Source organism: Pundamilia nyererei, unplaced genomic scaffold (genome assembly GCF_000239375.1).
Source record: "Pundamilia nyererei isolate P.nyererei 1_Seehausen unplaced genomic scaffold, PunNye1.0 scaffold00148, whole genome shotgun sequence".
Classification (NCBI taxonomy): Eukaryota; Metazoa; Chordata; class Actinopteri; order Cichliformes; family Cichlidae; genus Pundamilia; species Pundamilia nyererei.
The window spans coordinates 1,351,540-1,376,243 of NW_005187549.1; the positions used below are offsets into that span (position 1 = coordinate 1,351,540).

Consider the following 24,704-nt stretch of genomic DNA (forward strand, 5'->3'; position numbering starts at 1 on the left):
AAAAAAATAATATGAGCTCTGGCGGATTTGGTTCTATAGTAGGTCTTAAAGGGTTAAATAAATATCGTCAAATAATCGAGATCTCAATTTCAGTGAAAATAATCGTGATTATCATTTTTGCCATAATCGAGCAGCCCTACCAGCAGAGAGTTTGTGCAGAACGGGTCAAACTCAGATTTAGATTTTAGTGTGTTACACACAGCCTGTGCACACTGATGGCTTACCTAAGAAACACCTGCAGAGAGCAGTTTACAGTGCTGACAGTGACATAATCGTGTTCACTGATTGGCTGATAGTTCAGTCTGAAACAATGTGTACACGGGTTTCATTCTGCTAACAGCGTCAGACACTAACGGGGAGCTGTGTGTTTCCTCTGAATGCCGGACTGGCTGTGGCACAGAAAGCAAAAAGGTGATGCTCAGAGACTGAGTGGGCACATAACTAGACCGGTTCAGGCTGGTCCAGGTGCTGCTCAAGGACCAGGAGTACCATCACAAACATCTCAGCAAAGAGCCAGCTCCTGTGTGCTCCATTATTGACCATTGTCACACACACACAACCTGCTGAAGCTCCAGCTTTTATTGACTTTTAGTTATCCTGGCAGAATATTGGCATTCTGGTCTCTCAGTGCTCTACATAGATTCACTGCAGGAGGATAAATGAACTCAAATTGTGTGTGACAGATAAAATCTGATCATATTAACACAGACAAGTGTGATCAGCATGACTAAATAATAATCAATAAGCAGTTGTACACCTGGCTCTTTGAAACATGTTACAGATGTCATGCTAACTCTGAGATCTCCAGTGGGTCGTGAGCACAGACTCACCATAACCTTACAGGTGATAGGAACTATTGATCTGACCCGCTGGGATTGATTGAGTGATCGATTGACCCCTTGATCTCTTTGTGCGTTTCAGACCATCGCTGATGTCATCAGGACCTGCCTTGGCCCAAGGGCCATGATGAAGGTCAGACCCTCTGCACATGCACAGCACAGCAAGAGAAGTGTTGTCGGCATGCTAATATGCTAACATGTGCCCCTGTGTGTGTTTGTGTATATGTAGATGCTGCTCGATCCCACTGGAGGAATCGTGATGACCAATGATGGAAATGCCATCCTCAGAGAGGTCAGTCACTCACACGCTCACACTCATTCAACATCTAATCCGGCGTGTGATTCCTCACCTGCTGCATTTCCTTGGCAACAGATCCAGGTACAGCACCCAGCAGCGAAGTCGATGATTGAAATCAGCCGTACACAGGATGAGGAGGTGGGAGATGGAACCACCTCGGTCATCATACTGGGTGAGGAAGAGGGCGAGAAACGTGGCACACAATCACACGATCTCTCAGTTGATCTAAAACCTGTCTTTGTCTCTCTCTCCCCCCTCTCTCACTCTCTCTCTCTCCCTGTCACCTCTGTGACCTTCAGCCGGTGAGATGCTGGCAGTGGCTGAGCAGTTTCTGGAGCAGCAGATGCATCCGACTGTGATCATCAGTGCTTACCGCCGGGCGCTGGAGGACATGTTGGACACCCTGAAGGAGATCAGGTAACGGCTGTTCCAGCTGCGATGAAATTGCCATGTCCTATGCTATGTGTAACTCTGCCCCCTCCCCTCCTAGCACCCCTGTGGACACGTCAGACCGCTCCATGATGCTGAAGATTGTCCACTCAGCCATTAACACCAAAGCTCTGAGCCGCTGGTCTGAGCTGGCCTGTAACATTGCGCTGGACGCCGTGCGCACTGTGGAACTGGAGGAGAGCGGTCGCAAAGAGATTGACATCAAGAAGTACGCCAAGGTGGAGAAGGTACGAATCACTGTGGGCCAGGGTTGGCTCGCCTGTCTTCAGGCTGTTTGTTAATAAAGTTTTATCTGTCCCGTTTCCAATGATGGTGTGCTGCATACAGGTTCCTGGTGGAATCATCGAGGACTCGTGCGTGCTGAGAGGAGTCATGATCAACAAAGATGTGACGCACCCAAGGATGAAGAGGATGATCAAGAACCCACGAATTGTCTTGCTCGATTGCTCGCTTGAGTACAAGAAAGGAGAGAGTCAGGTGATACACACACACACACAGACACACACACAGACAGACAGAGGTAGTTACACTTGTTTGCGTGTGTGTGTTACTTGTGTTAATGTTTGTCTGTGGCTCCGCCCCCTGCAGACAGATATCGAGATCAGTAAGGAGGAAGACTTTGCCCGGATCCTGCAGATGGAGGAAGAGTACATCCAGCAAATCTGTGAGGACATCATCCGCCTCAAACCAGACTTGCTCTTCACCGAGAAGGGGATCTCAGGTACATGTCAGCTGCAGCTCAGCAGAGAGAGTGGAGTGTGGAGCTGGTGCAGAGCACCAAGATGGTGAACAAACGTGAAGGGAAAGTCCTCTGAGGTCAATGCCTGAAACAAAATAACAGCGTAGCATTTACTTCCCGTTTCCTGTCAGATCTCGCTCAACATTACCTGGTGAAAGCTAACATCACCGCCATCCGTCGCGTCAGGAAGACTGACAATAACCGCATTGCGAGGTACGCAGCAGCCAATCAGCGTTCTGCTCCTCAGACAGGAAGTTTTAGCGAGCTGTAAATAACTGTTTCTCTCTCAGGGCGTGCGGCGCCCGGATTGTGAGTCGGACGGACGAGCTGCGTGAGGAGGACATGGGCGTTGGAGCTGGGCTGTTTGAGGTGAAGAAGATCGGAGATGAGTACTTTACCTTCATCACTGAGTGCAAAGACCCCAAAGCCTGCACCATCTTGCTGAGGGGGGCAAGCAAGGAGATCTTGGCGGTGAGCGGTGGTCGATCAATCAATCAGTCAGTGAGGTGATTGGTAAATCCAAGGATTGGTTAACACTGTCTCTGTCCACAGGAAGTGGAGAGGAACCTGCAGGACGCCATGCAGGTGTGCCGTAATGTGTTGCTCGACCCCTTCCTGTTGCCAGGCGGTGGCGCAGTGGAGATGGCGGTGTCGAAGCACCTGACGGAGCGTTCCCGTGCTCTCACCGGTGTCGAACAGTGGCCATACCGTGCTGTAGCTCAGGCGCTCGAGGTTATCCCCCGAACATTGATCCAGAACTGTGGTGCCTCCACCATCCGCGTTCTGACATCACTGAGGGTAAGCAAATGAGGTAACAGCAATAAAACTTTATTTAACGTGTGTGTTGTTGAGAAGTCAGTTGTTTGTATTTGTGTGTGTGTGTTCAGGCCAAACACACTCAGGATAACAGTGTGTGTTGGGGTGTGGACGGTGAGAGTGGCTGTCTGTCCGACATGTCAGCTCTTGGGATCTGGGAGCCATTCGCTGTCAAAGCTCAGACCTACAAGACCGCCGTCGAGGTCAGAACTTCCCACACAGCAGTACATCCTGATGTGTGATTGATATCAATGATTACTGATCAGTAGTGTGATTGATACTGATGATACTGCTGTGTTTGTAGACGGCCATCTTGTTGCTGCGTATTGATGACATCGTCTCTGGTCACAAGAAGAAGAACAAAGAGGAGCAGATGGGAGGACACGGAGCTGAGTAGACCCACATCTGTCCGCATCACTCTAGATCCACGTCAGTCTCTCTTCCTCTGTGTGTGTGCGTGTGTGTGTTTGCGTGTATGGATGGGGACTAGTTGACTCAGTGAACTGTAACAACAGTTAATAAAGTTACCTTTGAAACCTGCGTGATGTACTTTTATGTTTTTTATGAGACTGTAAACCTGGTTTAGGTTTATTTTTCATTGTGCCAACAAAGAAGCTTACAATTATCTCTGTCTTTACATGCCTAGCTGTAAAAGAATTTTCCTCATACTCAGGGGCTTGGGTTTTCACACTTTAACACCATCCCCACCTGATGTTTCGATAAACAGTTGAACCTAGGTGCAACATCTTTAGCTTGCTACTGAAAAGCTGAAGGTAATGTTTTTATTTGAATCGGCTTTTTAAGAAGTGTCCATTTAAAAAAAAAAGATTGTGAGCTTTAAATTTTAATATTTAATAATTTCATTATCACTTGCCTGAGTTTATAAACTTTTGTAACGTTTAAGTTTTTTTATGCCATTTTGTTCCTACCTATTGTTTAGAGTGGGATTGTTTATGGTGTGTAACATGCTCTGTGCCATGTGTGTTGAGGAATCGAAAAAATGAAAAGTTGAATGCACACTGTCGAATCGGTATTTATTATACAAGAGAACTTTTAACATAAGCTAGCCTGCCATACATCCAGGGACTGAAAAACACAAAAAGGCACCGTGGCTGAGATTTGACGAGGCTAGGAAGGAAAGCTTAATTACATGGAAGGCAATAAGGAATAGGAATGAATAAAGTTAATTCAGATATGGGCTGATAGTTGAAGTTGAAACAAACACACAGAAGACTTCTGCATCAAACTTTTTTACTCCCATCTCCATTAACTTTTTCAAAGACTGTTTTGTAATGCGTTCTGTCTTTCAGTTAAAAACTTATATTTCATTTATTTCTTTTAAAACAAGAGGACGTAAGGACTCCATGAAGTGGAAGGCTGTTTTTCTGTTTGTTAAGGACCAACAAAAAAAGCTTGTGTGTGACAAGGCAGATAAGGGGGGTAGCAAACATGTTCATTAAATTATGAAAGAGCAAAATGGCATAAGTTACAATGATCTGATGCAGAAGTATAATTCAATAAAAAGTGAACCACGGTCGTAGTGCAGAAAACCCGGGGTTAACTCTGCAGTATAAGCCTTTGGTCAGTTTCACAGAGCTGAAACTCTGACTGGAACAAAAAAGCCGGAGTTTCGACTCAGGATCGACAAACTTAAAGCTGTGAGATAAACCTGCTGCCTGCGCAGTTCAGCCCATGACTGGGTGAGTCTGAGCTCAGCTCTGGTTGGCTGATTTCTTTCTGACACTACGAGCAGCCAGGTCAGCTGACTTCAGGGAACCAGCGGATCATGTGATCAAAGACCGAGCAGAGACGATGGCAGCGGGGAGTGCGTGGAGTGGCGGACTGTACGTGGTTCTCGTGCTGTGGATCGTCACTGTAACGTGCTCCGCGGAGCCCGGACGCAGACAGGTGAGTTCACAGTTGAAGCCGGAACCGGCTCCGAACCGGCTGAGAGCGTGAGGACCAGAAGGGGAAGCCGGAAGTGACGGAGGCTTGTTTGGTAGCTGCTCAGCTCAGCTGAGGGCTATAGACCCGGGGTTAAGGTTGTATCGTGTGATCGATTAGCTGTTTCCCGATTGTTTTGAATAGAGTCGTAAAGAGGCGCAGCGGGTAGAACCGCCTGTGGTCCTCCAATCAGAGAGCAGTTGGAATCCTTTCAGTTACTGAGACATCTATCAGTCTTGATGCATGCTCAATCATCAAGGTAAATAAATCTCAGAAAGTTTGATTTTGTTCATCTGGACGTTTTCAGTGGGAGAAACGTTTCGTCATTCATCCAAGTGACTTCTTCAGTCTCAGCTGTCTGCAGGTTCCCCCAACCTTAAACAGTACATTTGCATAATGACTGAAACTAGCACCAGTGGCAAGTCATGGGCTGTGAGGTCAGTTCCTTGGTTTTTAATCTCATGACCATTGATCAACAACAACTGCTCAAAGCCCACTGATCAAAAGCCATTGATAAATGGGATCAAGCTAGGAAGGCACCTAAAGAAAGCTCCAGCGGATCCAGTAGAGAAGGACAACCATTGCCTAAGTGAAATCCCATAGTGATCCTGTATGTGTCAGGAGTATTAAACAGTTGAGGCACACTTGTTTCTTAAGGCTGTGTCTTTGTGTAGTTTATGTGAAAAGGGAAAGGCCATCTCTGAATCCAAGAGGGGGGCTAAGGGTACATCTTTTGCCATCTTACAATGCAGTGATTGCAGCCATTCCCCAACTCTTTGTGAGTGGTACTCATGGTCCCTTTGATCAGTGGGCCTTGATCAGTGGTTGCTGATTAATGGTCATGAGAATTTACATATTAATGATCAGGGAACTGACCTCCCAGCCCATTGTTCTTTCAGTGGGCTAGTTTCAGTCATTATGCAAATGTACTGTTTGTAAGATTGGAGAAACCTGCAGACAGCTGACACTGAAGAAGTCACTTGGATGAGTGACGAAACGTTTCTCCCACTGAAATGCCACGTCCAGATAAACAGAATCAACTTTTGGGGAGACACCTATCAGGTTTTTCTTTTCTTAATGAAACTTCCTTAACTGCTTGTCCTGCAGTTAAAATAATTTTAAATGTACTCATAATCATCTCACGGACGTAATACTTTCACTGCCACTGATATTTATTCCTTTTTTCCTTTTTCTGAGTTAACTTCAGTAATTACTTTCTCCAAACCACCAACATGTCTTTTAGACCCCATTCCTACATGATTGCTTCTATCATTAATTAATGTTTCAATTTTAAATATAATCAGCAAACCACAGCCCTTCAAGCTGGCAGTAGGTACACCATTACTTAAAAAGCCATCTTTCGACACGCTGTGTTAGCTAATTACAGGCCATTTTCCAACCTTCCTTTTATCTCAAAAATGTTTTAAACAGTAGTTGTAGTTTCAGTCAGATTTCAGGGCTTATCACAGTAAAGAAGTGGCAAAGGTTACAATCTTTGTGTCTTATGGCCTCTGACAGTGGACTCATTCTGTGCCTTTCCTGCTAGGCCTCAGTCCTTTATTCAATATTGTTGACAATAATATTTTATTACAGTGATTAGAGCATGCTGTAGGTGTTAATATACATTTTTAACATTATGCAGATGACACCCAACTTTATCTATCCATGAAGGCAGATAACCAATTAATTATACTGCAGGAATATCTAAAAGATATAGAGACCTGGATGATCTCTAATTTTCTGCTTGTAAATTCAGATAAAACTGAGGTTATTGCACTTGGCCCTGAAAATCTGAAAATATGGTATCTAACCAGATGACTACTCTGGATGGCATTACCTTGGCCTCCAGTAACGCTGTGAGGAACCTTGGAGTCATTTTTGGCCAGGACATGTTCTTTAATGCACATATTAAACAAATATGTATAAATACTTTCTGATTTGTGCAATATCTCTAAAATCAGAAATACCATGTCTCAGAGATGCTGAAAAACGTGCTCATGCATTTATTACTTCTAGGCTAGACTACCGTAATTCGTTATTCTCAAGATGTCCTAAAAACTCCCAGAAAAACCTTCAGTTGATCCAAAATGCTGCAGTAAGAGTGCTGACCGAGACTAGAAAGAGAGCATATTTCTTCTATATTGGCTTCCCTTCACTGGCTCCCTGTTAAATCCAGAATTGAATTCAAAATCCTGCTCCTCACATGCCACACGGTCTTGAATAATAAGGACTCTTCTTAATGACCTTATAGTACCATGTCATCCTACAGACTGTGGCTTACTTGTGCTTCCTAGATTATTTACAAGTAGAATGGGAGGCGGAGCTTTCAGCCATTAATGCGTGGATCTACCTACTATTAACATTGAATATAAATTCTAAAATATTGCATAGTGTAACCCCCCCTCCACCATTAAAAAATGGTTCAGTCCATAGCGCGGATTGGCTTTATTTCTTGTTTTCAGTAGCAACCGATGGCCATAATTGTGCTAGATCACATTTTGAATCAAGACCATGGGCATTTTTGGATTTTAACACAGGTGGTTTGACTGTTACACTCTGGAAATGGAAGGAAGGTGAGTGGTATTAACCCTCTGGGGTCAACGGACACGCAAATCCAAATCACATGACCGATTTCAGATGACATGGCAGCAAAGAATGATGAGTATCCATTTCAACTTGTGTTGAAACTTCGGACTTCAAACTATATAGCAGTAATAAACCAGAGTTATGATAAAAGAATATATTCTGTGTATATATACACAATGCTCTTTACTGAATACTATCATCATGTTCAGTGTGCGAATAAAACGGTAAAAAATGTCTAAGCACAGTGCAAAAAAGAAAACCCTTTCCTATTGGTCGAAAAATGTACCACGTCGACCATAAAAAAATTATATGGCACCACGTGGGGTTTAGTTGTTTAGGAAGAGGGGAGTGACGGAGGTGAGAGAGCTAGCGAAATAATAATAATAATAATAATAATAATAATAATGGATTGGATTTATATAGCGCTTTTCAAGGCACCCAAAGCGCGTTACAATTCCACTATTCATTCACTCTCACATTCACACACTGGTGGAGGCAAGCTACCGTTGTAGCCACAGCTGCCCTGGGGCAGACTGACAGAAGCGAGGCTGCCATATCGCGCCATCGGATACTGAATTTGAGATGTGAGAGATTTCTAAGATTTGGCATATTTGGAGTGTGTAGTTAATGTGTTGTGTTGACTAGTGTAGTTGGTTGTTTTGTTTTGTGTGTTAAAACAATGAAGGCACTAACAAACAATTTTTTGGAGCGGCACAAATAAAACAGTGATGCGGACGCTGAGGATCCTGCACAGTATCTTAGCTGTTCCTAGGACTGCGCTCTTCTGGACAGATATCTCGGATGTCTTTCCTGGGATCTGCTGGATCCCCTAGTCTAGCTTGGGAGTCAATGCACCTAGTTCTCCGATTACCACCGGCATGACTGTTAACTTCACCGTCCACATCTTCTCGAGCTCTTCTCTGAGCCCTTGGTACTCCTGCAGCTTCTCATGTTCCTCTTCCTTATGTTGCTTTCATTCGGTATCGCTACATCTATCACTATGGCCGTTTTCTTCAGTTTGTCTACCACCACTATGTCTGGTTGGGGAGCCACCACCATTTTGTCTGTCTGTATCTGGAAGTGCCACAGGATCTTACCTCGGCCTTTCTCCAGCACCCCAGGGGGTGTCTCCCATTTTGAGCTCGGAACTTTCAGGCCATAATCGGCACAGATGTTTATCTCATCAAAATTACAATTTCTTTTTTACACTTAAATGAAATAATCAAAAACAAAATAAATTGGGCCTTCCGTGGTTTTATCCCATAGTGATTTTTTTTTAAATCTTTTGCTGTTTGCATAATTTAATGAACATTTTTGCTAAAAAAAAAAAAAAAAGCCCTTTTTTGTACTCAGTACTATTCAATAAAGGGAAAAAATATTCAGCAAGATGAGACCAATGGCTGTAGAAAAGATGAAATGCTCTGAGTAGGTTTGCTTCTTCTGTCTTGCAGATTTCAATGCACTTATACCCCAGCTCACATTCAACCCCTCAAGCTGGTGACCTGCTGCATGTGAGAGCCGTGGGAGACAATGACACGCTGCATTTCCTGTTCTGTAGCCAGGGGGCGCCAACGCTGCTGCTCATCCACACCAACTCAACTTCTTCTGAAGTGCAGGTATGGACAGGAAGTCGGTAAACTCAGTGTGATGTCATCGGACAGAGAAAAGTTTCAGAAAGGGCGTAAACAATCAAGTGAAACAGAGTGCGAACGGCCAGCTTTGTGAGAATAAAAAATATACTTCTGATAAAATGAAAAAAATGGATGAAAAGCCTCAGCCTACTGAGAGGGTGATTTTTATTTATTTATTTTAATCTTAAGAGCTGCATTAATTTTAATAAATCTGTCCCTGACAAACACTGTTCACTTAATAATAATGATTAAAAGATGATGGAAGATCTGCTCTACCTCCTGAGCTAGAGGATCTACTGATTGGAAGGTTGGTTGTTCGATCCCTGGCTGCTCCAGTCTAATTGCTAAATATCCTTGGGAAAGACCCCAAGTTGGTTCTGATGTGTTCATTGGAGTGTGAATAATAGGTAGAAAGCACTTACGCATGTATGAATAGGTATTTGCCAAATAATAATTAGGCCCAAATTCCAAATTATAGACGAACTGAGCTCCACATCGTGGGTGGGGCTCATAGTCAGAGCATACAAACTGTACAGGTAATCAGTTCTGAACCTGGGAACATGAGCCTGTCCTGCATTATCCAGTGTGCTTCAGACTCAGTGTCCTTTTTGGTCCTGCTGCCCACACACTGAGCCACAGTTAACAAGCCGATAACATCAGTGTGCCTTTTATTCCTCTCACTTATCAGGCATTTGTACGTTTCATTAGCAGACCCTAGGATTTCCTTTTTACTGATTAATGTGAAAGTATATCAGGAGAACTCAGCTGAGAGGGCACAGAGACTTCTTGGGAACCCCAGGGTCTGTCCATAAGCCTGTCATTGGCGGGGCTCTGGGGCTATGGGCTCACAGCTGGAGGTTAAATGTTGCCAAAAGAAGGGGCTAAACACTTGAGCCCAACCTTTTAAAATAAAAAAGTAATTAAATTAAAAATTAAAATAAATAAATAGTTTAAGTAATTTCTGTTGTTTGTAACATTCTTGACACCCTAATGTTGATATATGTGTGACAGTCACATGACTGTTCATAATATTCTGACCTTGGGTGTGCTTTGTGTCCCAAGGTGAACTGGCCTGAGTTTGTGGCTCGCAACACCAGCGGCAGCCTGAAAGTGGAGCCAGAGAGCAGCTTGATGTACAGCAGTGCTGTCGTCTTCAGCCGGGTCAGAACAAGCTCAGTCCACCTTAAATCTTTAGGGTATGTCTGGATACATCTGACCTTAAACTTTTTTTTTTCTCTCAGCTGTTGGAGTATGACGATGTGAACGACACGGCTGAGCCGACCTCTGACCTCTTCCCTCCATACGACCTGCAGAACTTCACCTGGAACCCCATCAACCTGTCCGAACCCATGGCGCTTCTCTGTGGCACCGATGCCTCCTTCACCAATGGCTCGCTCTGCCTTCAGGTCTGTGAAATCTGACAGTGAAATCAGTATTCAAAAATGATCGATACGCTGACAGTCATTATTTTTATTTCAGCTGTCGGTTTTTGACTCTGAGGGGCGGGGAGAGGCATGGCCGCACCTCCTGCACTCTGTTAACTCTTCCCAGTTGGAGGTGTGGTTGGATGGCATACCGGCCCGAGCCACTCAGTCCAGGTTCCTGTTGGAGATGCATGCAGTAGGGGAAGCTTATCCTTTAAGCACAGTCGACGTTTACCAATCAATCGACGATGAGTATACGCCATCGATATTCAAGGTAGCTTTGTGCTGTGCGTTATGTTCTTCGTCTTGTTCTGACATCATTTTATTTTCTTCTTGGAGGAAATCATCCTCATCAAAAGACTTATCCCTAAACCAATGAATGATAAGGACCCTTTAAATATCATGTTAAATTCAATAAATGCACCACCCAAAATGAGAAATCTGGCCCATCATTAACTACATTTATTTTTTATTATGAATTAATGTGGTCTGAATTGAGTATGGTGTGCTGTTTGACGACAGACCCAGTCAGTGATTAGACATAAACTCAGCGGGACATCCAGTGTGACGACCTACTCGACCAATAACCTGCCACAACCCTGGATGTGTGCACACAACCCTGCGCACACATCCAGGGTTGTGTGCGCAGATGGACTCCTTTAGTCTGGGGGGCTGGTTTGGAGGTTTGCTCCACCTTGTTTTAAGCTTCCCTGCAGAAGAAAAGAGTGCTCTATCCTGCTGAAATGCTGCTGAAAATGGGTTTTCTCTTGTTGGACAAACACACATTGGATCTTTGAATATTTTCTCACATCAAATGAGGTTTTGATGTTGAGTCACAGAAATATAGTTCGATAGATTTTTTTTTACTGTAGACAGTGGCCCTGTTGGTGTGGGCGGGAGTATGACTTTGGTTTTTCTTCCATATGTTTCTGGTCCTGCTCATTCTGTCTACAATGTAGTTTGAGTAAAGTTTGACTGAATGTCCTGTATTGACCTCTGACCCCTCAGGTTTCTCAATGGGTGTCATCAGTGAATGGCAGTTCTGATGTTCTGGGTTACGCGCTGTGGAAGCCAGTGGCGTACCGTCAGGCACGGCCGGCTCTGGAAGATTCCACGCCATGCCGTCACTCGGTGCCGCGGGCTCAGAGTGGGTCGACGGTGACGGCTTCGTCCGGTCTGATCCGAGGCTTCTTCTCAGATCCAAAGAGCATGGCACTGAACGTGAGCTTTGGCCTGGCGGGGGAACCATTCTACAACGTCACACGCTTCCTCAGCTGGTAGGCTTGTTGTTATTTCTTTGTTGTTTTATCTCTTACTCTCAGCCGATCAGCTCTCATCTCCTCCTTACTCCTCCAGGACACTGTTGGTGGGTGTTGGGTCACCGCCTGTTGACTCCTTCTCTCCTCTGGTTGTTGCCATCATGGCAGTTGGTCTGGGAATTCCCATGATCATCCTGCTGGTTGGTGGAATCTGGCTCTGCATCCGTAAAAGCAAGGGAGCATCCTCAGCCTCCTACGAGCCAATCAACTAATCATTTCACTGCGTTGCCAGAGACAGTTTTAATGTTTTAGAAACAGATGACCTCACAGTGACATTCCAGCCAGTCAGCACACAGCAGAATCCGTGTACCCATTTGTGTTTTTAAAGACAGTCAGTGTGTTTGATTGGTGATTGGATAAGATCTTACTCTGTCCTCATCGATTTCTTGCTGAATCAAACCTCCAGGCTCACCACTTGGCAGCCATCTTGAAAAACCTGTGGGCTCTTATGCTCATGGTTATTCTGAAGCTTTCTTTTACTTTTTCAGTAGGTCATATAAAATACAATGTTTATAAATAAAATATATCCTTTTTCTGAACCCTCAGTCATTGTTACTGAACCCTGACAGGTTCGTGTCCCTTTCTGATGATGTCATATTCTTACTCTAAAGGGTTCATTTAAAGCAGCTGCTCACAGATGAAGAGTCTGCCACCTTGGGGCCAGTCTTTGACTTTCAGATTAAAAGATGTACGATTTAAATTTTTACTTTGAAACTAAGAAGCAAAGTTAAGTTGATTGTTAATAAAATATATCAGAATTGCCTGATTCAGTTTCTTTCTTCATCAGATGTCAGCTGACATGTCACTGGTGTTTTTTAATAATTAAAAAAAAAAAAACTTTCATATTACAGGATGTCTCACCTGGATTTGTTTGACACCTAGTTGTAATAAGAAGTAAGTTTTTTTTCAGCTGGTTTCTCTAATCTAACATCATCAGTCAGGACAGGAGGTCACATGAAATTGGTTATCAGCTTAATAAATCAACCCAGGATTTATTAGTCTGGCTACAGCACATTCATATGAATGGGCTGGTGTTGGCAGCACGTTGTAGAGACATGCACAGGTGTGCTGAGAACAGAGCAGCTGATTTTACTCAGAAACATAATTATAACAGTCCCCTCAAGGTGCTTCATATTGTAAGGTAAAGACCCTTTGATAAAATAGAGAAAACCTAAACAATCAGATGATCCTTGAGCAAGCACTTGGTGTGGCGGTGGAAAGGAAAAACTCTTTTAACAGGAAGAAATTTTCAGCAGAAACAGGCTCAGGGAGGAGCGGCCATCTGCTGGATTCTTCCACAGAAGAAGCTGAACTATGGACACGCACACACATACACTTACACTGATAAGCACTCACTCATCCCCCCTCCCTTTCCAACGCCTTCGATGCTTGTTGCCCCCTGGGAACACGAGGCGGGTCTGGGCCCGTGCTGGAAACGGCGCCGTTGCAGGATGGCTGCTGTGTTGCCTGGGGTTACTCCTTATCCCCTACCCATCCCTGTGGCTTGTCATGTCTTTGTCATGTCTTTACAGATTTAACTTAGAAATTTACAGTAAAAAAATGTGCAAATAGCAGAAAGAGATTATAAATTATAGGAAGTGTGCATGAAGAAAAACCAGAGTGCGTGTGGTGATGTGTGTGAGAGTCCAGTCTTATAGTGATGTAATGTGTGTGGGGAGAGTCCAGTCCTACACCTGGTTCAGGGCCCGAATCGAATAGCCTGGGGGAAGAAGCTCCTCCTCATTCTCTCTGTTTTGGCCTTAAGGGAGCGGAAGCGCTTCCCAGACCTCAACAGTGAGAAGAGTCCATTGTTGGGATGGGAGATCTTGATGAGAGGATCTTGTTGCTCCCTGAAGCATCCATCTGAGGATGAATGAGTGAACATTTGAAAGCACTTAAAAACAGCATTAAAAAGTGCTTGGGTGAATGAGGCAAGTTGGGTAAAGCACTTGGTGTGCTCAGGTACAGTAGACAAGTCCCATATAAGAACCTGTACATTAACCATTATGATAAGGTGGAGCCTGATTATTTTAGACCTTTGTATGTAAGGAACAATTTTAAATTTGATTCTGGATTTAACATGGAGCCAACGAAGAGAAGCTGGTATGGGAGACATATGGCTCTCTTTCTCAGTGCAAATATTTTTTATTTAATGTGCACACTGAAGGACATAGCCTGGTCAAAAACAACTCCAAAATTCCTCACAGTGTTACTGGAGGCCAATTTAATGCCATCCAGTGTAGAACAAATGGTCAAATAATGCTTATGGAACAATAAAAATGGTTTACAGTGCAAAGAAACACAGAGCTGTGTCTAAGTGTCGTCAAATCAACACAAAGACTTCAGATGGTTTGGAAAAATTTCAGACTTTCCTACAGCTCACAAATAGCCTGGATCTTCCTGGAATGGATGTCGTTTTTAGGAGCAGTGATTTGAACACTATCAGGGCTGCATCATCTTGATGCATACTCAATCATCCAGGTAAGTAAATCTCTCAAATTGATTCAGTTCATCTGGACGTAGCGTTTTGTGGGAGAAACGTTTTGTCAATCATCCAAGTGACTTCTTCAGCCTCAGCTGACTGCAGGTTTCCCCAATCCTATAAACATAAGTGCCAGGATTTATACATCGGGGAAACCAAACAACCTCTGGCAAAGCGGATGGCACAACACAGAAGAGCTACCTCGTCAGGCCAGGACTCTGCAGTCTATTTACACCTACAGGCCAGTGGACACTCTTTCAATGATGAGGATGTACACATCCTGGACAGGGAGGAACGCTGGTTTGAGCACGGAGTAAAGGAGGCCATTTACGTGAAAAGGGAAAGACCATCTCTGAATTGAGGAGGGGGTCTAAGGATACATCTTTCGCCATCTTACAATGCTGTGATTGCAGCCATTCCCCAACTCTCTGTGAATGGTACTCATGGCCATTGATCAGTCGTCTTTGAGCAGTGGTTGTTGATCAATGGTCATGAGAATTTGCATAATTATGATGAAGGTGACCTCCCAGCCCATTGTTCCTTCAGTGGGCTGGTTTCAGTCATTATGCAAATGTACTGTTTATAAGATTGGGGAAACCTGCAGTCAGCTGAGACAAGAAGTCACTTGGATGAGTGACGAAACGTTTCTCCCACAAACCGCTACGTCCAGATGAACAGAATCAACTTTTGGAGATATCAGGGCTGCAGCTTAAAGAGTAAAGCGTGTCACAAACTATATACATTTTTTTCTTATTAATTTAACGGAGCTTAACTACAGTCAGAGACTTCCGTGTCCAAATGATGGTGGCTTAACAGATGACTGGGTAAGTACAGATAAAGTGCTGGGGGAAACTGCTATGAAGGTGTTTGTAGTATCCTTTGGACAGAAGAAAGAGGGCAAGGAGAACTGGTGGAGGAATAAGGAAGTACAGGGAACTATTCAAAGGAAAAAAGTGGCATCATTAGGGAGATGAAAAAAGGAAATGGCAATGGCCTGTATTTGTATAGCGCTTTACTAGTCCTTAAGGACCCCAAAGTGCTTTACACATCCAGTCATCCATCCATTCACACACAGGTGATGGCAAGCTACACAGCCACCCTGGAGCGCACTGACAGAGGCGAGGCTGCCGGACACTGACGCCACCGGGCGGCAAATTGCTGAACATTTTCTTTGATTTTGAAAAAAACTTTCTGTTTGGCTTTACAGAAAACTGTACAGATCTACAAAAGTAGCCTGATAAGGCCTATATAATTGACCTGATTATTATTATGGCTAAGTTCTATATACATAAGTGTAGTGTGTGTGGCGCTTAAACAATCCAGCCCTTTAAACTGCTCTTTGCATAGATTTTAAGAAGTTACAAATTTTATTCATTTTTGTTTGACTTGTTTTTACTAAGCAGATTGCAACATTCTTGAGTATTACCAAAAATTGCAATTTACAAGAGTGTTGTACCAGCACATGCAAAGCAGACACTTTCCATGCGCGATGGTTTCTTTGTGCGCTCGTTGGATTTAAGTGCGAGGAAATTAATCGCACCGCGAAATGAAATTATTTTCGGATAAAAAAAATTTGCGCATTTATTAAGGCATAACTATAACTGCATACATTTTGTAGAGGTCATAGGAGAAGCTGTGACAGTTTGTCCTGAAACAACAACAGCGATCTCCACGCTTTGAGTTTAATCTCGAAATTCCGACTTTATTCTCAAAATGATCAATAATATTTTTGTCTTACTCATTCACACATCAGGTATATGCATTCATGTAATGTTTAACAAACACTTTCAATTTAAAAAAACAAAACAAAAAACAAAACCCACCGACTCTCTGGTGTGACGCAAATATGACGTGCACAAACCCGGAAGCGGCTGAAAGCGCACGCGTCTTTCTCGCGGAGCACAGTGAGTTATTTTTCTCTAAAACTTTGGTCGTTAATTCAAGTTAGTCTCGGTGTTATCCATTAGATTAGTGTCGACTGGAATATCACATTCAGCCACTGTGCTAGCTGTTTCCGGTTTATCTCTGAACACACACCGACATCTGTTAGCTCTTAGCAGCCGCGGCTAACGGTCAGTTTACAGTCAGTAGCAGCTTCCGGTCACTGATGGAAGGTGAGAGTGAGCAGCTTTGGGTCGTATCCGATTTTAACCTGGTCACATCCAGATTTAACCCGTTTTATCCACGGAGTAAAAAGAGTCAAATAGCGCCTTAAAGTTTCAGAAGGAAACGCATCCTCGACCCCTTTAGTCTCATTGCTTCAGTAAACACTCGAGTCCTGTTTGTGACTCTGCAATATTAAATCCTGTGACGGCACACTGCACAAATACTCGTCTTTTTTTGCACAGAGGCCGGGGGGGTGGAAGGAAGGAAAACCGCAAAGGAGGTTCATAGATGTAGTGAAGGAGGACATGCAGAGGGAGATTAAGGCAGATGAGCCGCTGTTAGAGTCCCCTGGGGAGCAGCGAAAACAAGAAGGCGGCAGGCTTACTGCATCCTACAGTTTTCCAAACCAAATTAGTACAAAGGTGGAAGTAAGCACACACCACCAAAGAACATCACCCATCAATTTAACTTAGGTCAGGCCCAGGGTAGCATCAATATGTGACCCAGTGGCCATACAACAGTCTGCCCTGAAACAGTCCTGCATCCATCACTGTAAACTGCATTACAACATGGTGACAACCCAGTTTAACCTGCACTTACAGTTCTATGTAACCTTTGAAATTCCATCCATCCATCCATTCGCTTCCGCTTATCCTTTTCAGGGTCGCGGGAGCCTATCCCAGCTGTCATAGGGCGAGAGGCAGGGTACACCCTGGACAGGTCGCCAGTCTGTCGCAGGGCTAACACACAGGGACAGACAACCATTCGCACTCACATTCATTCGCACATTCACACCTAGTGACAATTTGGATTTTCCAATTAACCTATCCCCACAAGCTGCATGTCTTTGGACGGTGGGAGGAAGCCGGAGTACCCGGAGGGAACCCACGCAAACACGGGGAGAACATGCAAACTCCACACAGAAAGACCCCGGCCTGGTGTTGGAATTGAACTCAGGACCTTCTTGCTGTGCGGCAACAGTGCTAACCACCGTGCCACCTTTGAAATTTTTGTTTTTAATTAGTTTGATTGACCCAACATGTAGGCTTTAAATTTCCAACTTCTGAAAGGTCACTGAGCAGTTTTATCATTAAAAATGTTAAATCAAGTTCCAAATTATATCAGATTGTTAAGACAGATACCTCTATTTGGTGATCTGAAAATGCAATATTTTAGTCAATTTTTTTTTTAACAAAACTTAAAACTTTCTTTAACATATCTCTAATATTTATTATGTGTAGTTATTTATGAGAAATTTCATTATAGAAAACTCCGATACCAATCAGGACCATCAGACTGTAGCGCATAAGCAGTGATTAATACATTGTAGTTTTTGACATCATAATGTATTACTCTCCCTTTTGGATATAACGGGTTATTAAAAAAGGTAAATGGATCACGTTCGGCATTGTTCAGTCAAGCTGACATCACTAATTCTCAATAAACTCAACATAAAGCTTCATCAGCTCAAACTGATATTGTTTTTCTCTCTCCTCCTCTTCCTCCTCTTTTTTTTTCTTACATGGAGCTTCAGTCTCGTCAGACAGAAACGATGGAGGAGGCAACACAGACCAGAGGAGCTCAGCAAGAAGAGAACTCGGGGATGAAGAGGAAGCATGTTGAAGATGAAGAAGAGAAGATGTCACCTAGCAAGAAGCAGGTTGTCAAGTTCATTTTTTTAAATATTTTTTTAAAGCAGTTGTCTGAAGGCTCTTCATGTTGTGAGATGAAGTGTCGGTTTGATGTGAGAGGATCAGACAGCACTTTTAAAACTATTTGCTAAAAATATATATAGTTTAGAAGTTTAGGATAATTTGGAAAACATTTGTAAACTCAGTGAACAACCTAACATATTTAAAAACTCAAATGTCTTCAGTGTTTTACGGTCTGTACTTTACAATATAAAGCACCTTGAAGCAACTTTTGCTCTGATGGTGCATGAAAATAAATATGGACTGAACTTTCTATGCTATTCTGTGAGACTGCCTGAGGGAAAACATGCATAATGTTAAGAGTATCAGTTAACCTTAGTGTGTGAAGAGGACTCTGTTAGATTGAATTGATTCAAACCACTACAGCGCAGTACCTTTAACACCTACAGCATGCTCTAATCGCTGTAATAAAATATTATTGTCAACAATATTGAATAAAGGACTGAGGCCTAGCAGGAAAGGCACAGAATGAGTCCACCCTCAGAGGCCATAAGACACAAAGTTTGTAACTTTCACTAAAGCTGTTTCTGTACTGTGATGATCTCTGAAACCTGACTGAAACTTTTAGTTAAACCATCCCTCTGCAGATGATCAGTTAGCTGTTTTACATCTACTCTTTCAAGAATGTTTGAGATAAAAGGTCAAGTGGCGGCTTTAAGTAACAGTTTAACTACTGCCAGCTTGAAGAGATGGGTTGATCATATTTAAGATTTATAATTTTTGGACTTCTTTGAGCAGTCTTGTAGGAACGAGGTTTGATTGACACGTTGTTGATTTGGAGGAAGTTATTATTGAAGTTAATTCGGAAAGATCAGGCAGACAAAAACAATCTAAATATTTATCAGCAGGTATTAAAGCTGCTGTGAGGCTGTCTTCCTTATTAGTGATCCCTATAATTGATCTCTCAGGTGCTTGATCACGGTGTGAAGGTGGCAAGTCACTACAACCAGCTGCAGGAAGTTGGCCGGGCAGCTCGTAGCAGAAGCCGAATCTTCTTCATGAGGAACTTCAACAACTGGCTGAAGAGTGTTCTAATTGGTAACTGGCTTCTGATCAACACACCACACTTCCTCAGTTTTAACATATCCATAGTGATCTGTAAGCAATTAACACCCATCCGGCAATCGCATGCATAATAACATGAGAGCGTAGTTTTGTTTTTGTTTATTTTTTGCTATAAGTTGTCTCTAGGGCCAAACATCAGATCCAACATTTAGAAAGCTGATTATCAGAACAAAATGACAATGCAGTGATAATACCAGTCACTAATACAGATTATTGGCCTTTTATGTTTCATTTGGCAGCCTGTTGTCGTCATGCTGATTAATGACCTTCATCCTTTAAAAAAAGTGTTTTATAAATGATCAGAAACTTTTAAAAAACAGATTTAATAGATTTAACTAAAATAAATGGTTAAACCTTGCAAAGGGGCTGGTGTAAACTTTTTACAGGAAGCCAGTTTATTGTTTTTATTTTCACATGGACCAGAGAACAGTTTTATCGAACAGAGAAAGGGACTGATTATTTTATTTAAAAAGGTTTGCCTTTATGTTTCACCTGTGCCTTGTATGAACATAGAGGTGACTGTAGTTTAGGAGGTCATCTACTAATCATAAGGCTGTTGATTCCAAAACTGGCTGCTCCAGTTTGTGTGCCAAGATGTCAAATTCAAATTCAAATTCAAATTCAAATTTTATTTGTCACGTACACAGTCATACACAGTACGATATGCAGTGAAATGCTTGGACAACTGCTTGTGACCTAAAGAAAACAAAAAAGGAAAAGGCTATGAATAAGATAGGAAATAAATATGAAAAATTAAAAAGGGTAAATTTAACTAGGAAGGAATAAAATATAAATTAAGGTTAAAAATGAAATAACTGTACAACAAAATACACAATATAGAACTATATAAGAATGTATGAAGAAATCTAAATCTAAATAAATATATACACAATAACAGCAGCTGTACAAGTATTAACCGGAAATGAAGAATATAGTGACCAGTGTTGTGCAAAAACAAAGTCCAGAATGTCCAGTGTGTGTGTAAGAACCATATGTGTGGGTCAGTACTGTGTGGTGGTGTGATTGAGAGACTGTATCGCCTGCGGGAAGAAGCTCCTCCTCAGTCTCTCTGTGTTGGTCTTCAGGGAGCAGAATCGCTTTCCTGACCTCAACAGAGAGAACAGTCTGTTGTTGGGATGGCTGAGGTCCTTCACGATCTTCCTGGCCTTGGTCCAGCACCGCCTGCTGTAGATTGAGTGCAGGTCAGGGAGCTCGGAGCGGATGGTGCGCTCAGCTGACCGCACAACCCTCTGTAGAGCTCGTCTGTCCTGCATGGTGCTGTTCCCGAACCAGGTTAAGATGTTTCCCGTCAGGATGCTCTCTATGGTGCAGGAGTAAAAGTTCCTGAGCACCTTGGAGGGCAGTTGGAAGTCTCTCAAGCGTCTGAGGTGGTAGAGACGCTGACGGGCCTTTTTCACCACGGTGTTGATGTGACAGGACCATGACAGGTCCTGCGTGATGTGAACTCCGAGGTATTTGAAGCTGTCCACTCTCTCCACTGGGCACTCATTGATGACAGGGGTCTGGTAGTTCCTCTCCTGCTTAGTGCTGAAGTCCACTATCAGCTCCTTTGTCTTACTGACGTTTAGAAGGAGGTTGTTCCTCTGGCACCAGTTCTCCAGATTCCTAATCTCCTTCAGGTAGGCCGTCTCGTTGTTATCAGAGATCAGGCCCACCACGACGGTGTCGTCAGCAAACTTGATGATGGTGGTGGAGCTGGTAGTGGCCACACAGTCATATGTGTACAAAGAGTACAGCAGGGGGCTCAGAACACACCCCTGGGGGGCTCCAGTGCTGAGAGTGGTGGAGGCTGAGACATGTCCGCCCATCCTTACTGTCCTTGGGCAAGATGCTGAACCATGACTTTCATGGGAGTGTGACGCTGTGTATGAATGTTAGATTAAATGCACTTACAAGCACTTTTTTCTATGTCTATGATTGGTGTGAATGGATGAGACATGTTATATGAAACACTTTGAGTGCTCGAGTAGAAAAAGACTATAAAAGGACGCTTTTCTATTTGCCATCCTGTAACACAAAGGACCTGCGCAGACAGCATTGTAAGTTGAGTGATTGTTTTATTTTTAGTAGTCTTTTTTGCTTTTGGTATGACTCTTCTATTACTCCCATTTTCAGCATTTCAGCCAATTCCTTCTGAGCAATTTGTCTTGTGTGTTCAAGTATCTGGTAGTGAATGCACCATCACACTAGAGTGTGCTATTTGGACTATTTGGACACCCCGCCTCTATTTGAACCTGCTGCTCCACCCCTCCATTGCAGCTGAGCCACAAACCACCCTCTCAGTAAAGGTGTAGCCTAGTTGTTTTTTTTTTAAGGTAAATAATAAAAGTCATCCTTTGTGATGATAATAAATAATTATTACCTTCACCTCTTCTGAGTCTCTCCTCCATGGTGTGCTGGAGCTGGTCATTCTGGTTCTGCTCATGAACCAGATCTCTGAGTGATCCTCTTGAACTGAACTAGGACTACCATCACCAGCTACAGTCCAACACTGGGGGAAGAATAATTTTTATTCCGAGTCTACTGGACTGTATTTTAACCATTTTTATAAACTTTTTACTTTTTATTCTTTCACCATTTAATAATTATTTATATTTTTTTCTGATTTTACCTATTTTCTTTCTGCAGCACCTTGTGTGGAAGCAACTTTAAAAATAAAATATTTACATCCTCTTACAGTTTAGTGTCTTTTTCTATTGACAGGTGAGATCTTGGAGCAGGTAAGAGGGGCGGGATCTCAGCAGGTGTCTGTGTTGGACCTTGGTTGTGGAAAAGGAGGAGACCTACTGAAGTGGAGAAGAGGAGGAATCGATCACCTGGTCTGTGCAGGTATTGATTCATTGATTTTTATGGTTTATGAAACTTGACATCACATTTCTACAGACTCTTTTCATGCCTATACAGCTTTAAGGACTGTAAAGGACCAGCAGTGAAATCTTCCTCTAAAGACGCACCTCGTCCTGCTGTTTAACCTGAAACAGTCAATGTTAACTTTGTGTAAAATCAAATCTGCCATCCATCCATCCATCCATCCATCCATCCATCCATCCTCCCTCCCTCTTCTGTTTGACTGGGTGGTTCTTCACATGAGCACAGACGACAGTCAGGACCCTTTCCCCAATCTGAAGGCGTAGGGAAACAACACTCTCGCTCACAAAAACCCCCGGGGGACAGGAGCAAACTGAGGGCATACAAAAATACCCACCGCCTGCCTGCCTCTTTCTCAGTAAGAGAAAGAGGCAGGTGCCGTCCCTCACTGACTGGGACAGAGTCCAGATTCTCTCCAGGACACTGGTTCCAGTTCCCAAACTGTGCAATGACGTGACCCCAACTATATCTAGTCAGTGTCCCTAAACCTCACACTCTAGCTCAGGCTCCTTCCAAACCAGAGAGGACAGGTTCCACATCCCTGTAGCCAGCTTTGATAGCTGGGTATCGGGCTATCAGGGCCCTCGCCCTTGACTGCCACCTGACACACAATATACCTGACCACGACGGTATCTGCTACAGGTAGTGGGCCCAAGGCGTGGCCACCAGTTGCTCTTTGTCAAGCTCCCTACCAAGCCTGGCTTCAGGGTGAGGAGAAATAACCCTGGAGTAACCCAATCTTGTGCAGGTTACTCAGGTGTCTTGCTCTTTTTTTTCTCATGGGAGTCTAATGAATTGCTTTCATCCAGGACCAATTTGCCTTGGGAGAGACCTACCAGGGGACAAAGAAAAGGATAGCTGCTGGGACTACTGGGGCACACAAACCTCTCCATAGCAGTAAAGTGGTGGCATTGAATTGAAATGAATTATGCCAAACAACACAGAGATCAAATGAGAGCACCTGCCACAAAATCTCACCTATGTATGAGCTAATACTTGTGCTTCACTTTTGACTTAAGTAACTGGCACTCGGTCCTCTGTAACTGGTCATCACGTCAATTCAGTTCAGTGTTATTTACATTGGATTAAAAAAAATGTGTTTTATATTTACTTAGAATTTTTTCTAAGTAAATATATTTCTACAGATGCCATTGACATGAAATGTCACATGAAATGGAGCAATCCACTCAATGATTCCAAGAAGGCTGTGTACCAGGTTTTAGATGTGTCCTTGATAAACACAGCTAGGCCTGATAATGAACTAATCATTTGATTCAGATGTGTTGACCCAGGTTGAGATCTTAAACCTGAAGGACACCAGCCCCTGAGGCCTGGAGATGGACACCCCTGCTGTATACTCTAAGCTTATGTACTGTTATTCAGTTCATAAGCACAAACGACAGTCAGAACCTTCTCATCCACCACCGAAAACATACTGGAAACAAACTGAGGGGATACAAAAATACCCACCCCTGCACCCAGCTGCAACCGTACCTCCTGGGGGCGGTGGATCGACTGGAGGGTGGCCCATATCATCTCTTGCCTCTATAACTGCCCCTCAGCTCAAAAGGCATTACAATTGAGATTAATTGTTGCATGTTGCTGGAGATTTTTGATGATTAAACATAGATGTTTATTTTCAGATATTGCAGGGGTTTCTGTGGAACAATGTCAGATTCGTTATGACGAGATGAAAAAAAAGAGTCACCGTAACGAGAAAATCTTCACTGCTGAATTCATCACGGCAGACTGTTCAAAGGTAGACCTGCAGCACACAAAAAATAAGTCGAGTATTCTGTGATAAAAGTGAATATATGAAATCAGAATTAAGTAGAGAATAAAAGTGAGGTTTTTCTCAGTCTGGATTGTTTGATTTGTTACTGACCTTTTATCTCTACCTACAGGAGTTGTTGTCAGAGAAACTGGATGATGCTGAGCTTATGTTCGACATCTGCAGCTGTCAGTTTGTGTATCATTACTCATTTGAGAGTGAGCAGAAGGCTAATATGATGCTGAGAAATGCCTGTGAGCGTCTTAAACCTGGAGGGTACTTCATCGGTACAACGCCAGATGCCTTTGAACTTGTGTAAGATAAACAATTAAGTGTAATGAAAGGCGCTTTTTTATGGGAAATTGTTTATAGTCACATCTGTCCACATGTCAGGTGGACAACCTTCTTCACCTAAGCCACATGATCCTATTAGGTGAAGCAGGTTGTCCACCTGGCGTTGGAGCTATGAAAACTCCAAGTATTAAGATAAGCTTAATACTTGGAGTTTTTATAGCATTTTTCCATTAGTACCGTCTCTGTGTAGCTTGGCTCAACCGGACTTTGTCACTTTTCATTATAAACGAGTACCATGTAATGTGCGTGGGGTCATTACAGCAAGGATCTGAGGCTGGA

General features: G+C 43.2%; 3 protein-coding genes across 6 annotated transcripts in view; all 3 read left to right on the plus strand.

The window, feature by feature from the left end:
• The window catches only part of cct3 (chaperonin containing TCP1, subunit 3 (gamma)), a 6,879-nt gene extending 3,197 nt beyond the window's left edge, over positions 1-3,682 (plus strand). The window contains exons 3-14 of the mRNA XM_013913752.1: positions 922-972; positions 1,069-1,131; positions 1,213-1,309; positions 1,437-1,554; positions 1,628-1,814; positions 1,915-2,064; positions 2,176-2,308; positions 2,458-2,539; positions 2,617-2,797; positions 2,879-3,124; positions 3,214-3,345; positions 3,447-3,682. Coding sequence (XP_013769206.1) covers positions 922-972; positions 1,069-1,131; positions 1,213-1,309; positions 1,437-1,554; positions 1,628-1,814; positions 1,915-2,064; positions 2,176-2,308; positions 2,458-2,539; positions 2,617-2,797; positions 2,879-3,124; positions 3,214-3,345; positions 3,447-3,539 — 1,533 coding nt within the window. The 3' untranslated portion in view covers positions 3,540-3,682. The remainder of the gene's footprint in view (positions 1-921; positions 973-1,068; positions 1,132-1,212; positions 1,310-1,436; positions 1,555-1,627; positions 1,815-1,914; positions 2,065-2,175; positions 2,309-2,457; positions 2,540-2,616; positions 2,798-2,878; positions 3,125-3,213; positions 3,346-3,446) is intronic.
• Positions 3,683-4,839: 1,157 nt separating this feature from the next.
• Positions 4,840-12,808, plus strand: glmp (glycosylated lysosomal membrane protein). The gene is made up of 7 exons (XM_005744708.1): positions 4,840-5,050; positions 9,124-9,288; positions 10,366-10,464; positions 10,545-10,709; positions 10,783-11,001; positions 11,736-12,004; positions 12,084-12,808. Exons 1-7 carry the CDS (start codon positions 4,955-4,957, stop codon positions 12,256-12,258), a joined length of 1,188 nt encoding a protein of 395 aa, XP_005744765.1. The 5' UTR covers positions 4,840-4,954; the 3' UTR covers positions 12,259-12,808.
• Positions 12,809-16,368: 3,560 nt separating this feature from the next.
• Positions 16,369-24,704, plus strand: part of rnmt (RNA (guanine-7-) methyltransferase) — a 10,189-nt gene continuing 1,853 nt past the window's right edge. The window contains exons 1-6 of one of the 4 annotated variants that reach the window (XM_005744711.1): positions 16,369-16,432; positions 18,163-18,294; positions 19,255-19,384; positions 22,136-22,261; positions 23,944-24,059; positions 24,205-24,386. In XM_005744711.1, coding sequence (XP_005744768.1) covers positions 18,187-18,294; positions 19,255-19,384; positions 22,136-22,261; positions 23,944-24,059; positions 24,205-24,386 — 662 coding nt within the window. In that variant the 5' untranslated portion in view covers positions 16,369-16,432; positions 18,163-18,186. The other 3 variants (XM_005744710.1, XM_005744709.1, XM_005744712.1) reach the window with 3 other exon arrangements.